The following is a 15,808-nucleotide window of genomic DNA, read 5'->3' on the forward strand; positions in this document are numbered from 1 at the left end:
ATATACATACAGTATATATCACCAATATATTGTATATATATATATATATTATAAATATACTATTGATAAATTATAGATACATCCTAGTTTCACAGTATTACAACTATAATACATCGTATATGCACCACTGATGCATCTTCTCTAACTCGAATCATTTATTAAGTACAATAATTTGAAGAACCCATTGTAACAAAACCACATCCTCGATTAATTTAAGTTTTTGGGTTCTTGGAAACCTGTAATAGATTCATCTAATAATAAAATTAAGTACAATTGTCTAATTAGTGAAATTGGTTTATTATTTAATCAAATAAAATTATAAAAACTGAAAATCGAGTTGAAAATATGTTTTGATACATTTTTATACATAAAAATACATAAATGATACATGTTTAAATATTTCTAAAATGCCGACCCATGCTGATATGTGACTGACACGATTTTCCTAACGCACATGTTATATGCGTTTCTGACGCGTTTTGGCAGCTGTTTACACGTTTTTTACTTTTTTATATTTGAGTGTGAAATGTATCTCTTATTTAGTGGTTTGGTAGAAAATGTAAACTTTATTCTTATTTTGTTATGGGTGTAAATTTTTAGCCTTTTTTTGTATTTTTCCTAAAAAAATTAAGTAAATTCCTATTTGAATAGAAATATTCTTTTTCTTTTCCCAAAAGTCATATAATTGTTATATGAAAATTTATGTTTTAAAATTTGAAATTAGTTGGTTTTTTTGTTATCAAATATATACTATTAGATACTGATATTTTTATGATTTATTTTTCTTAAAATTTTATATTTATGAGTTATTTTAAAATTAAAGCAATAGTACTTTGTCAATACACGTTTTTAGATATGTTAATATAATAATGGGCTACCTAAAAAAAATTAAAATGCTACTAAAGAGTTACTTAAAAACTGAAAGTCAATACATACAATTTAAAGTATAAAACATTTTAGTTTCTAAAGTAATTGAATAATAATATCATATTAGTGTTGAATTGAATGATTTAACAATATTATATTTGGCCTAAATGTACTAAAAATCATAATTTTTTTTGCATATTTTACATATTTAACATAAATTTTTAATTTTGACAAAAAAATATAAAAAAATTCAATTTTTGCAATTAAGTGGGCTAAGATATCGGGGCTAGGCTCAGAAAGTCCAAGTCTAATAGAGCCCAACTCTTCCCCAGGCCGGCCTGATCAGGTCTATAGCGGCATCAGGTGAAAAGACCAAGAATAGACGGAGAATTTCTTAAGTGAACTAAGCAACAGACTCCGCCATCATGGAGTTCAGGTCGCGTGATTACACTGCTGAACGTGAACTTCACTTGCTCTCCCGCTCACGCGCCGATCACCATCCTCTCTCAGTTCCATCTCCTTCATCTTCACAGAATAAGCAGGTTCAAATTTAATCAAAATTCTTATTTATTATTTATCCAATGCTAAGCTTAATCGTGGTTAAATACTTAAAATTTTACTTTAATTACGTTTACAGATTGTTGCTGTTTCTGTTGCAAACGATGAACATAACAATGATAACATTAATAACGATTTCTTTGATCCGTTAAGAGGCGGCGGCGGAGGAGATGTTAATGCAACGATTTCTAATGAGAATGTAATAATGGATAGTGATGATTATGATGTTAATCTCTCTAATGAAGCTAATGCTCGAACAAATTCATCGAAAGAATGGAATTCTTTTAAGAGATTTTTAATGCAGAAGTTTCCTGTTTCCAAAATGATTTCTGTTGCTTATGTAAGTAAATGATGGTTTTATTCTAATCTGTATGTTTCTTTTCGTTTTCTGTTTTTCCGTTTAATTCGATGTCTTGAATGTGTATTGTATAGTTGACTGTGAAATCCTGATAGTGAGAACTTTTTTAATTTTTTGTTAACAGATGCCTGATGTGATCACAAAAAGTAGCAAAGGTATGGTATTTTGTTATTTACGTCGAACTCAAATGTATTACATTGTTGACATTCTCTGTTAAACTATGATTATTTATGAATGTTTTTTTTTTAGATTTGGATTAAGAATTTGATTCAACATATGGAATTTTCTTTCTTTTTTCATATTGTTAAAGCTTGATTAGCATTTGATTTATCTTGTATTTGCCTATTTTAGAGCATTATTGATGTTTGATCATTTTCATTTACAGCTTGCTTTTGAATCTAATTTTCATTACAAGTGAGTAACAGAACCATGATATCAGAAATTAATTTTCTTAGGTATAAGCTGCACACTTAGAGAAATACTACCAAATTTTTATATGATACTCCCATTTCATTAACTTAAAACTTAATTTGTAACTGTCTCAAGGAGCCGCAATTTGCTTCTCCTGTTTTACTTTTTTGCTATAATTTTTTTACCGTGCTTAATAGAAGAGACCAATTTGCAGAACTTAACAAATCTTCAAAAATCACACATTTAGCGGAACTGGATGATTCAGAAAAAGAACATGAAGAAAATGACAAGGTCATCACTCGGCAAGAGTACATCTCGCGATTAAACGAGCTCAAAGATGAGATCATGCGTGCTTGGCATGCTGAAGATCGTGTAACGGCTTTGAAGTTGTCGATAAAGGTGAGTTTCAGTTGGTTTTTTTTTTCTGATTGATTTAAAATCATAAATTAGTACATGCTAATAAGATTCTAATAAGATAGTGTAATAAGTTTTTGAGCTGTCTATCCGTTTTCCTTCCTTGATTTGTTTGCTAGGTACAAAAAATTGGTCTATGATTTACACGAATTTAATAATTTGTGAAGCTAACATAGCTCCATATGGGTCTAGAAAGGATATAGTTTGGAGATATAAATATAGCTGGCGTACAAACTTCCATTATATGCCAATACATGTACATTAATATTTTTACAGAGCATATTGATACAGGGTGTAATTATGAGTACGGTTGCTACTCAGCCATCATAGTAACCACTTTTTCTAGGAATTTTAGATCCAAGATTGTATCCTGATTGTGGTCTCTCTCTCCCTCTCTCCCCTGATATGAATATCACCTTTTATTGGTGCAGGTTGCTAAGCTTCTGATGGATACATCAGTTCTACAGTTTTATCCTACTTTATTTGTTCTTGCTACAGATGTGATGGACATGCTTGGAGATATGGTATGGAAACGAATCAGTCAGAAAGTTGAATTTGCTGAAAATGGAACCTTCCTTTGTACATTACCAGGTTTTATGTTTTATGTGAACTCTCTTTCCATTTTCCTATTTCTGCCAAACTTGTTGTCTTCATATAGTGAAATAGGTTCGGTCTTCGTAAAAGATTTGAATTTTCAAACTCAGTAAGGACTAAGGATAAACCAGTGGATTTCGTCTATAATTTGTAGATGAAACTTATGTTACTAGCCATCAACTCTCTTGAGTGTAAATGATGTGTGTCAGTTTCTTAGTCTCCGGTCAATTGGCAGCACTATGTGGATGTATTTGCATGTGTTAATATCTTTATGTACAAAACTGATCAGGTGATTGCTATTTTGTCAGTCAGTTGATGTGTGTAGGGTTTCTGTTCGTTAATGCACATTCACACGTAGGACTGGCTAATGTAATACCCAGTAAGTATATTGGCATTGTTATGCAGCGGTGACTATCAATGAAGCATTAAAGTTGTCACTGCTTCTGAGGACTTGTAATCTTGTTTTAGACCATTTAGACTAACCCTTCTGAAATCTCGGATTTGTAAAGTTCTTAGCCACTGTTCTCTAGCAGCTAGAGAGTTTTCCCTGAAATCTTTGTTGGAATTATTTGGCAGAGAATTTTAAAGCAAATGATATTTGCTCTGATGCTAAGGAAACATGCAATAACTGGTTTTGCAAAGTGGGTTCAATCCGAGAGCTTCTTCCACGCATGTGAAGTCCTTATCTTTTGAACTCTCAATTTCTTTTATCCTATGTGTTCATATTGATGCGGGTTGCTTGAATCTTGCTCTTTTTCTTGTTTGTACATTGATCAAGGAGGTTGAGGGTGTTTTATCTTTTGTCATTTTCTTGTAGTAATGTGTGTTCAAAGGTAACATCTGTTTCATGCAATGACTCTATCTTTATAGAATTACTTGTTGCTATAGTGGAAATTGATATATGAGAAGAAAACTATACGACGGAGTGTGGTTATGTGCAGTGTGGTGGCTTCCTCTTAAGAGAGAATGATGAAAGAATAAAATTTAGTGATGCATGAAGTCTACTGAATTTTTCATTTTCAGTCATACAATATTGTCATACAGTTTCATACCTTCAAAATTTATTAGGTTCAGAGCACCATACCGGTAGGGAAAAAAAACCACCATATCTCATAGTAAATGTAATGATATATACAATAAATAATGATTCCATTACATATCACTTGTGCAGAATGACAGCTAGTTTAACACTTAATTGTCAAAATCTCATTCTGTTATTCTTATAGGCTTTACTTTTTTTTTTCTCTCCAACTGTTTTCTTTTCAAAAGGAAATGAGAAGTTGACAGGATACTTTTTCTTCATAGATCTTACAGTCCTAACAGTCTTTAGTTATCTTGAATACTGAAAATATTTTGGAAAAAGTACAAAATTTTAGCTATTCCCTGATACCTAAGCATTCGTTTGCACTTGCTTCATGTTCATATCATGACAAAGCATAATTTAGCTATTCCCTGACACCCAAGCATTTGGTTGCACCTGCTCCATGTTCATATCATGACAGCTGCGATGTATTAATCTAGTAAACTGTATGCTGATTGGAGTTTCATGGCTCATCCATGTTTTCTTCTTATATTCGAAGTTCTTTCTGTTGTGGACCTCTAACTGATTTGACATGCTATTTGCTCTCTTTATTCATCATTTTTTTGGGGTGTGTGGGCTGGTCAATCTCTCTATATCTATGTGTTTTGTAATTGTTTTGCTGGTAATTTACTGATATAATTTTCCAGATATTTGGAGCTGGCCTTACTGCCTTGCTGGCGTTTTCTGCTTGACCAACCTCAAGACAATCTCCAGCGCATGGTTATGATGATCAGAGGATTAGCAGATCCGCTGGCATCTGCCTATTGTCGTCTGTATATGACCCACTGTGCAAGGAAGTTGCCAGGATCTGATAAGGGTATATAAACATACTCTGCTGTTTCTTTCATATATTCTAGTTATCTGATCCGTAGAATCAAGAAGCCTATGGTAAATCCCTGGTAGCTCACAATACAAGTTGCTGCAAATATGGATTACTGGAGTGAGCTTGGACTTATCAGGACTTCTAGATTTTAGTATTTGATTTAAGTCTTTCAAAACTATCTCACTTTCATTCATTCAAACCATAAAAGAATGACCTTTGAAATGGTTATATGCGGACTTAGTTTGCATACAGACATTATATTCCTCCAGAAAGTAAATGGGGAGAAGAAAACGTAAAGCAAGAAAAAGACGGTACATTCCTCCAGAAAAAGAAAGGGTCATGCTAAGTACATATTGAGTAGGGCTAGAAAAAGAATCAAGGAAGTTTTTTACAATTAGTTCTGGAAGTTTATCTTGGAAGAGAGATTACATGGAAGAAGCAGTCCTAGGTGAGTAATTTCAATAAACAGAAACAAAAGTTGGGCATGATGACTGAATGGAGAGAGTTTGCTGAATTTGCCTATAAGACTGTACAGCATTGCAACCATCAGCTTCTGATATTGGATATTATTATTTGGCCAAAGTTGGTGGCTTTCTTTTTAATACTTTAATTACATTGAATAACTGGCTAAAGCCTCTGGCCTGGTCTAGAAATATTCAGCAGATCCTATCTGTATTAAAAATAATTAATGTGTCATTTGCAGTTTTGTATAGGAACTCATCTATGTTTAATTTTTCTGTGCCAGGCTACCTTCTTACATGTGTTAATGACATCAAAATTGTACTGGGCCATCTTTTATCAACAAAGGGAAATGCAGATGGAAATTTTGCAGGGAAAACAAGGTTGCTTGTCAATCTGATCGAGCCAACTATTGAATATGTTATGAAATGCATATTTGACAACGCATCTAAGGTCAGTGATTTTTCTTATCTCCAGATTTTTATTTTTCATCGCCCTAAATATTCTCATATTTAAAATATGGTAGCAAATCCAAATGATATTAGTTATGCAATCTACTGTCTACTGTTTTTTTTTTGTTCTGTTTTGGAAACCTTATAATACAGTATGATGCTAGAAGACTGCACCAAATATATTTTGGCTGTTTAAAACTATTTCGTTTGGTAGCTATAAAGTCATAACTTTTTCGTCGTCACTTCTCTCCATGGTAACATTGCCCTATTGATCTCATCTCATCATCCTATATAGCTGCTAGTAGTGTGAATAGCTATTTTTCTTTATGTACTGATAATATTTATAATTTCTACTTAAAGAGGCAAGTTGACTCTGTAATTCTGGAGCTTGGACTAGGAAGGAATCAAGCAAGTTTATCTGGGAGTTCCCCATGTGTCTCAATCGTTCTTCACAATCTACTGAAAGAACTTCCAACTGAAGTAGTCAGCTCCAATGCTGTCGATATGCTGCATCTGATAAAATCTAGTGATGACTATTCGTTTGATCAGGTACTGCTTATGCACACCGATACTCATGCTGTAGGCATTTGCATACTTTGCATGCAAAAGCAGCATGCAGTTATGCCGATATTTAACTTCCTTTTAACACTTCTAATAGTATAAATCTGTGTCAAATAATCTATCTTTTGGTTGGTCTAGTGTTTGAATTTGAGGTTACTTGGATTTAGATTAGCTGAAAGCGGATCTCAAATGGACGTCATAAGCTCAGTAATGGATGAAGTTATTCAGGTACTTGGAGCTCATTCTTCCTGTTTACTTGATGTAGAATTTCATTAACCATTTTTCACCTTTTTGTGTTTGTTTTTAGATTTTTATGATGTAATTTTCTGATTTATGCTATCTTGTGTATCTGAGTTACATATGTGTATTTATTTTTAATTCAGATTTTAGTTTCAGTTTGCTAGGTAAGTCATTCATGGAGAATAATTCAGTTTATGTTTAAACTTTCATTTCTTTTATAAAAGAGTGCGGAGTGAATGATCGAAAGAGCAAGAGCAATTTATTGTTTTCCCGATAACTAAAAACTAGCAATGCCCAAATCTTTTGATTTTCTCAGACTTGAAAGGGAATGAAGGTAGTCTTAGAAGGGCAGGATTGTTTTTCTTTTTTTGTTTTCTGGATGGTTATTGAACCTTGAGACTGAACGTAATTTCTTCCATTATATCCCTAGTGCTGTGCTTACCCTATACTTACTTTTATCCCACCCCAAAAGTGAGTAATTCATGAGTTGTGGCTTATTTCCCCCTTGAGAATAAATAAATTTGTGAACTTGTTGTGGGCTGTGTATCAAGGTTGCTTATTGATGTAGCTCTAGAATCCTAAGAGAGTGCCTAATATGAAATTTCTTAACATGTATAAATATACTCATTAGAGATGGATACCGGACTCACTGACTACATTTTAGCAGAAAATATGTTATTCTAATTGTCATAATGAAAGAGTGCAATACGCTAACCCAGTGACTTAAATTTTCAATTGAGTGCTAAATCTTCTTTTCAATAGTTTTTGGCTAGTACTTCCATTACTTCCGTTGTGTTGGTCCTGGTCAATATTTTTTTGAAGGAATTTTAATTCTTAACTCATGTCTATCAGAATTTCTATTTTACTAGTGTTTATGTGTTGTTAAAGAATATTTATTACACCCAAGGTCCCTAGCAAACATTAGTTACTTCTTGGATTTGGACATGAAAATCTGTCTCCAATCCTATTGTGGTAATTTATCAAGGGACCTGCTTTGCATGTTCTTTGGAAAAGTTTGCAGCTTGTCCGGATCTTATGGACTTAATTAGCCATTGTTATCATCTTATGCTCACACAAAAAGTAAAGTCTGGAATTTATGTACTTTCGATTGTAATTCTTTCACTCCAACAGTTTCTAGATTCCTCTGTTTATCTCTCTTGGATACTTTATGCCATAAGACACATAACTATATTTAGTCTTTAGCTAACATGATAATTGCAGATAGCTGTGAAGCATATAGCCTTTTTATTCCTTTACTCTTGAAAGAAAATGGAGGAACAATTAATCAGAGGATTCAAGAGAATAATAAAGTGAGATAAAAGTGAAATATTAAAACAATACATTCTAGAAGGATGAGAGTGTCTTTAACTTTGGGACTTGAGTGAGAAAGAAAGAATTTTTCATATTTTGCTTTGCTTGAAAAAGATATACCTTTGCTATTTATGTTTGCATTATCTTTTATATTACAAATCAAAACATGCATTGGAAATTGAATATGAAAATTAAATTTGTCTAATAGCTTGGTGAGATATCTTCAGGGATTTATGTTTTGTGTAGTTTGGTCTAGTATGTGGCGTGTCATGTGGTCATTTGTCTTACTCTTGCTGTGTTACATCAACAGTTCCTTAGATTTACAGTTTATTTATCTGGCATAGCCGTTTTTAGTGTTATCTAATCATGTGAGTATTTCAAAAATTGACTATGATACCAGGTCATCAATCAATATGGTAAACTTGGTGATTATATGAAGGTAGTGGATGCTTACATGGACATTGTTCTTCAAAATCAAATGGTAAGTTTGGTAGTATGCAACTAGGGCACAGGTTGGATCTCTTTCTTTTTCTTCTTAAATTCTTTGAAATAGCTCTTTTGATGGTCTATTTAATGCTTCTAATTTTTTGCACTTCTATTTGTGCCTATATTGTATTTCTTAATAAACTTCTTCGAGTATGCTTATTTTATGAATCTTTCCCTGCGACTGTGATGTAAGCGTCTTGTGATGAGTATAATAAATTCCCCTGTCGATGGACTTTCTTTTTGCTCTTGCTGTCACTAAAGGAGTTAGCATGAAGATTTAAACACAAATTAAATCATAACTTTTAAGGATAACATTCTCAGATCATGCCTAGAAACAATCTTTTAAGGATAACATTCTCAGATCATGCCTAGAAACAATCACTGCTTTTAGTTCTTCTAATGTCTTCATAAGTGTTCTATTTAATTTGATGCAAATGAAGAACCTTACCACAGCTTTATTATTCTTTTGCTGTCAATACTGAATGCTGTATTTTAAATGTGAACTGCTATTTAAATGTTCTGAATACAATATCATTCAACTCTAAATCTCTATTAACTAAACCCAATGATTATGCCAGGATACTTGTTTGAACGCCCTTTTGGAAGGTCTTTATACACGAGCATGCAGTAAAGAGGTTGTTGAAGATGAACAGGGAAGCTTGCAGTCCATTATGCTGAAGCTTCTTGCTCACTTCAAGGACTTAGATGACATACTTGTTTTGGTACTACACTTAACTAACTCTCCTTCCTCCATCTCTCATCACCCTCTATCTCTCCCTCCCTCCTCCGTTATTTGATAAAATTGCTGTACCTTGCATGCTGAGAGCTATAGGAATACATGGTTGGTTTCAGTTTCATGGTTTGGTAGTTATGGACCATAAAGAAAGTTACAAAGATGTGCTGATCTGTGATTGTGATCAATTTCGGCAGAAATATTTTATTGAAATCTTGGATGCAATGTGCGGGAGATCACGAAGTGTCATCAATATGCATATTCTCAATATGGCAACAAGGTACCTTTTTCTGTTATGCCTTCATCTCAAATCAGCAAGGCACCACCTGCTTTAGCTCCAAAAAGATCTCTATGGAATTGTAAATTGTTGTTTTCTTGTGAATGTAGCAAATGCTTAACTAACAAAACATATGTATTCAGGGTAGATTTATAAGCATATTTATCTGTCACGGAGGTCAGATGAGCAATTTTAAAAGTTGTGTGATACAATATTACCGATGGTTGTCACACGTGTTTTGGAAAATGAATGTGGTATAATGATTTTATCGGAATTTCTGAACTTGCTAGGCATTATGTTGCAAAACAGTTTGATCCATGATTACTGAATCCTGCAGCATAACCGTGTTGGTGTTTTATTACCACTCTACTTAGGTTCTTGCTGTTGACTCATAATTTACAATGGAACAACCTTAGGATGTAATAGCATGGTACTTTCTTGTGCAGTGATTGCCTTACCGATTATATTGTCTATATGAAGAGAAATAAATTCCATGTCACGTGTACTAAATGACCTTATAACTTATTGCTGCATCTCACATTATCTAAAGAAATAGCAATGACAGGATTGAAGAAATATTAGTTTATTTAGGTGTTTTTTAATTATCTATCTTTAACTTTCTTTCTTTTTAAGTTCCTTACTCTTTGAATGTTATGCGTTTGTAAATTTTAAACAATTTCTTACTGTTAAGTATGTTATGATTATGTCTTGGGCAGGAAAGGTCGTATACATGATCCATCAACCATACAGTTACTTTTTGAAATTTCTCAGTCACTGCATGATGGTATAGATTTTGCAAATATGAAGGATGATGAAAATCAACAACCAGCACACCTGATTTCTCGTTTTGTCCAGATCGTATGTTTTTTCCAACCAGCTAAATACACCATTCTCAGATTCTAGCAGTTACATAATTTGTTTGACAATTGTTGCTTTCATTTTTAGGTTGACTATGGGGCAGAGATGGAACAGCATTTAACATTCTTAGCCGAATGCCGTGGAGCTTTTGGTAACATCAATGAACTTAAGGTATGCTTTTCTTCTTTAATGAAACATAGCACAATGGCGCCCAGTAAATTCTCAAATTTCCAAGTCTTTTAAATTGGCATGTTAAGCAGTGCAGGAGCAAAAATCTGTATGTAAATATCCCAAATTGCAAAACTAATAGTGCTTCTCACTCTCATTTTCGCTTAAATATTATGAATTTATCACCATTATGTCTAGGATGGTGCTTTTCATAGTATTTCTGCTGAATAAGCTGACCAAATTCGACTATTGCTTCATTTGTCATTCTCTTTTGTGGCTTTAATATAGGAGCTCTCATATTTGACATGCTAATTTTGATTGCATAGCTGCAGCACCATTTTCTGCTCCCAAAGTATGGAGTTTACTGCAAATATTCATACATATTTTATGGGTCAAAAATTGTTCTGAAATAAGACCAGCATTTGGTCCATCATCCTCCAAGGCTGTTTACTTAGCACTTACTTTTACTTGCAGGAAACTCTTGTTCACTCGAGCAATTATTTGGCCACTAGAGCTTTGAAATATGAAAAGAAGTATCTCACTTTTGTCAAATCGTGCATAGCTTTTAGTGAGGTTACTATACCTTCTATTGCAGCTCAAGTCAGCCAGTTAAATCTTTATCTTGAGACAGCTGAGGTGATACTCCTCCTTATACGATCGTTTGTAGTCTTATGTCAAGTAAACCACTTCTGAACTAATACACTTTCAATATCTCAGGTTGCATTGTTGAGTGGGTTAATTTCTCATTCAGATGTGTTGATTATCTCTGCATTAAGCTGCTTAGAAAATGCAGATGTCACAGGTAGTTGGTTCATTTCTTCTCATCTGTATGAGTTTCAATACTATACCGTGGTTGCAGGTCGTGATCTTATTATAAAGTGATGTCCATGATATGTCCTTTATATATGAATAATTTTATATATAATTTTAGAACTGGGAAAATGATTCTATAGTCTAAAGTTCAAAGCAGCATGAAGTCTCTAGTTATGGAAATACACATGCTTTTATGGTGATATGCTGATATATTTAGAATAATGTGATGATGAAATTCGGAAAACAAGAAATTTTGAGTTCATAAAACTGGATTATATCTTCTTGGAATTGAACTTTGTGACACGTCACTTCAAATTAAAGTATACAGCGAAAGGAGCAGCACTAACTCTGAGTTGCTTCATTGCCAGATATATTCCCATAGTGTGAGGAATAACGACCTCTGATAAAATATTTTTGAGTGTCCTTCTCAAAAAAAAAAAAAAAAATTGGGTGTCATTTCAAGAGTGTAGTCTGTTATTATTTTGGATTAAAATTTGAAATATTTAATTTGAATAATGATTTGATAATCTAGAATTAATACAACAACTGGCATGTTACAGTAATCTGACTGGAGACAAAGGAACATGTAAAGATATTTCTAAATGTCACATAACTACTAGTTCACAGGGTACTGTTTCAACACGCTGCTGCTGTATGCATAAAGCAAATTCATACAGAGTACAAGCACAATCTAATTGGAAAATAATAAAAATATTTAGATGGTATAATAAAGGTCAGCATACGATGTCATACTCATGAACTAGATCATTCATGCTTCTTATGAGCTCCTAAGTTTCAAACTCCTTACTGGGGTCTTTGTAGCAATCAGCTGTTCTACATCATGTTGAGCTGATTATTTAATTGGCATTAAGGACTGCCAACTATGAGAAGCTTCTGAAGTATCAAGTGGAGATGTACTAAATTTTTACACAATAACCATCTAATCTTTCTTAAATTATGCTTAGGTTTTCCTTCAACTATTGTCCCTCTCTAATGGTGGCTGTAAACACTTTGATGTTGTGATATGGGGGAAAAAACACTTGACAAAGAAGTGTGGATTTATTAGATTGCTTTTTTCCTTTGACCTTTTTGATAAATTAAGTTTCTTTACATATTTTATACACAAAATTGCAGCATTGCATGTCTGCTTTATTTGCTTTAAGAGAGATGTGATTTTTTTGTTTGACTGCTTGCTTTTGCTTATTTCATTCTGTAGGTACCCAAACACCAATTGATGCTGAGGGAATACTCTCCTCGATTCGGAAATTATGCAGTCTCTTGGTTATGGTTCCAGGTCCGTGAAATTTATTTATTTATAATTTATGTTTGACGTTTTTCATTACTTGAATAATATGTTTTTCTCATTGCTATTCTTTTGGAAGTGGCTTCTTTAATTTTTGTTATTTATAGGAGGGTGTGTTACTTTTTATTCCTTGTAATTTCTTTATTTACTCCTCACCCTTCTATAGGAAATAATGACAGAGAAAGATGATAAACAATTTGAAGGAGGTCAAATTGGAGATTACGCTAACCAAGTTTGAAGAAAAAATTTGTATTATAACTTATAAGTTTATAAAAATGAATTACAAAAATGAATATTTGTTTACCATTTCTTTATTTACATATTAAATCTCACAATATGCAGATGAGTCTCTGTGAATATGGAATTCTATTTTGAACAGTCATGTAATTATGTTTTTGTATATTTTAAGGTAATTCTTCCGAAGGTGTTACAAAAATCCCAAGTAGCATTGTCTCCCTCATATTTTCCAGATCATGGTTAGCCCTGTACCTTTCCATTTTGGCAATTTTTGTTTTCTCGAATTATTTGTGACTGTCAACAGTTACCATTGTTACTAAATTTATTTTTGCAAATTTCATTGTAGGATGACAGAGAGAATGAAGACAAGGATATTTTGTGCAATAATTTTATTGTTGGCAACACTTTCTCAGAACAACTTTCCATATCATGCATGTAATCCAGAGGTATTTGTGTTTCTATACATGTTGCCATTAAAAACTTGACTTTGCAAAAATTTGGAAAATTTATTTTCTCAACTCCCATTTTCTCCTATTGTAATTTTATTAAAAACTAATATTTACTTTTTATACAAGTGGTTTTCCATTTCAATTTGGCTGTATCGCACTAATCAGCTACCGTGGGATATGATAATGGAAACATAAACGAATATATTTATTCAGACAGATAGGTTTTACCCTTATTTTATCTATGTTTTCATTACTAAAACAATAAACATCGATGAAGATTTTTTATGGTGGCCATTTGTCAATTTAATGAAAATGCATTGCTTGCAAGAAAAGTTTAAGCAAATGACACTGAAGACTCCATAATCTAAGCTCAACATACTTTTTCTATTTCTCCTATTAAACTACTATTGGGTTTTCCTTGAAGTATTTCTTTTATTTCGTTCAGATTGTGGGCAATGACTTGTTATACTTCGGTGACTTGTCCTATGTCCAAGAACTTGTTACTATGTCTGAGCAAGTTCTCCAGAACCTAGTTAATCTCATAGAGCAAGAGCCTTTAAAGGTAATTACGGCTTTCAGTACATGATTTATGAATTACAATGCACTAACGGAACACTTTTTATATCTGATCACAATGATATGCTGCAATTAAGGCTGCTCGGGGGAGCATGGCGCTTGAAGCATGCAACTGCATAGCACTATCCTTCAAAGTAAGTTCTGCGAAATGTTCTGAAAGCACTTTATCTATTATCGTGAATTTCCATAGTTCCATGTCTATGAACGGTATGGTAATTAGGGGCGTGCGTTCGGTTCGAATCAAATCAAACTGATTTTTTTAATCGACCCGAATTTATAAGGATTTAAAATATTTCAAACCGAACTGAACCATTTGGTTCGGACCGTTCGGTTGATTTTTCTGTTCGGTTCAGTTTCTACCGAAATTGAGGGAAAATTATTTACTTTTAAAACCGAACCAGTTTGGAGATTACATCTGCGATGCCTATTTCCAGTCTTCTCATCATCTGGATGATTTGAAGTTTATTGTGTCAAAAGCTAAAGCGCACAGAGCCTCTGCTCTTCTGCAGATGCTAAATGTCCTAGTCAGACTTTTCAAGAACAATCACTATCTACTATCTATATTATTTTGCCTCACAAACATGGCTATTAATCTGATAGACTGTTACGCAATAGGCCGAAAGGCGGGTTCGCTGCTCAAAAAATCTATTTGAACATTATTCTTCAAGACCTTTATTCTTCCCCATCCTTCTTTTGAACAGGGAAGCAATGATATATTGCAAGTTTGCTGGAAACTGATTGAAACTGCCAAGCTTTGTTTGAGTGCAAATGACAAGTATCTGCAGTCTACCATCAAATATTTAGACGAACGGCTGCCTAGTACTAAAACAATGCCATTCGCGGTGGTCTGAACACGTTAAATGGATAAATTTTAGGAAGTATACATGTGTATTCTCAGATTCTGTGTCTATGAATGAGCAAGAAAATAAAAAACAGCCTGCTTTGTAATTTATGGAAACACGTTTCCAGCAGTGGAACCATAATATACAGGAGGGAGAGGAAAATGGCTGTGATTGAAGAGGGATGAGATGATATAATTAAACGAAAAAAATGATGTTAAAACGGATAGGTCCTCCCCTATAGTGTTTATAATTCTAAAATAAACAATTGAGAAAAAAGTGATAATAATTTATATTATATTGGCTTAATTCCTTAAAAAAAACCCACCTTGCACTTATTATTCGTTTATACCCTGATCTTGTAAAAATACCATTTGTACCCAATTTTGGGTTTTTATGTTTTATCCCTACCCAAAAGTATTAAATTGTACTCTTTTCATTTGGAAAAGAGTTTAAAACATACTTTTTTCTATTTTAAAATATACAAATAAATCCTTAGACTTAAAAAATAATCAAATACATCCAAATAATTAATTAATTTTTCAATTTTATAAAATAATAAAAAAATATTATTATTTTTAATATTTTTGTCGGAAATATTTTTTAAAAAAAATATAAAAAATTAAAAAAATTCGGAAATATGTTTTTAAAAAATTTAAAAATTTTGAAGAAAATGGTATTTTTGTACTATTAATAACATTAATATCTAATTAATATATAAGTTAAAAATGAAGGATTGTTTTAAACTCTTTTTCAAATGAAAAGAGTACAATTTAATATTTTTGGGCAGAGATGAAACATAAAAATTCAAAATTGGATACAAATGATGTTTTTACAAGGTTAGGGTATAAACGAAAAAAAATACAAGGTGGGTTTTTTTTTAAGAATTAAACCTATTATATTTAAGTAAAAAGTTGTTTTAACTGTTTAAATTTGCTGA

General features: G+C 32.6%; 1 protein-coding gene across 1 annotated transcript; it reads left to right on the forward strand.

Annotated features, from left to right (window-relative positions):
* The first annotated feature begins 1,233 nt into the window (after nucleotides 1-1,233).
* LOC126667645 (uncharacterized) lies at nucleotides 1,234-15,033 on the forward strand. The gene is made up of 23 exons (XM_050360662.2): nucleotides 1,234-1,409; nucleotides 1,505-1,765; nucleotides 1,908-1,938; nucleotides 2,409-2,593; nucleotides 3,040-3,199; nucleotides 3,779-3,875; nucleotides 4,931-5,100; nucleotides 5,852-6,018; nucleotides 6,378-6,566; nucleotides 6,717-6,806; nucleotides 8,530-8,610; nucleotides 9,194-9,337; nucleotides 9,546-9,628; nucleotides 10,342-10,483; nucleotides 10,571-10,654; nucleotides 11,126-11,287; nucleotides 11,369-11,453; nucleotides 12,681-12,758; nucleotides 13,177-13,243; nucleotides 13,351-13,450; nucleotides 13,899-14,015; nucleotides 14,107-14,163; nucleotides 14,731-15,033. Exons 1-23 carry the CDS (start codon nucleotides 1,293-1,295, stop codon nucleotides 14,878-14,880), a joined length of 2,817 nt encoding a protein of 938 aa, XP_050216619.1. The 5' UTR covers nucleotides 1,234-1,292; the 3' UTR covers nucleotides 14,881-15,033.
* The last annotated feature ends 775 nt before the right edge of the window (nucleotides 15,034-15,808 follow it).

Source organism: Mercurialis annua, linkage group LG2, assembly GCF_937616625.2.
Source record: "Mercurialis annua linkage group LG2, ddMerAnnu1.2, whole genome shotgun sequence".
Taxonomy (NCBI): Eukaryota; Viridiplantae; Streptophyta; class Magnoliopsida; order Malpighiales; family Euphorbiaceae; genus Mercurialis; species Mercurialis annua.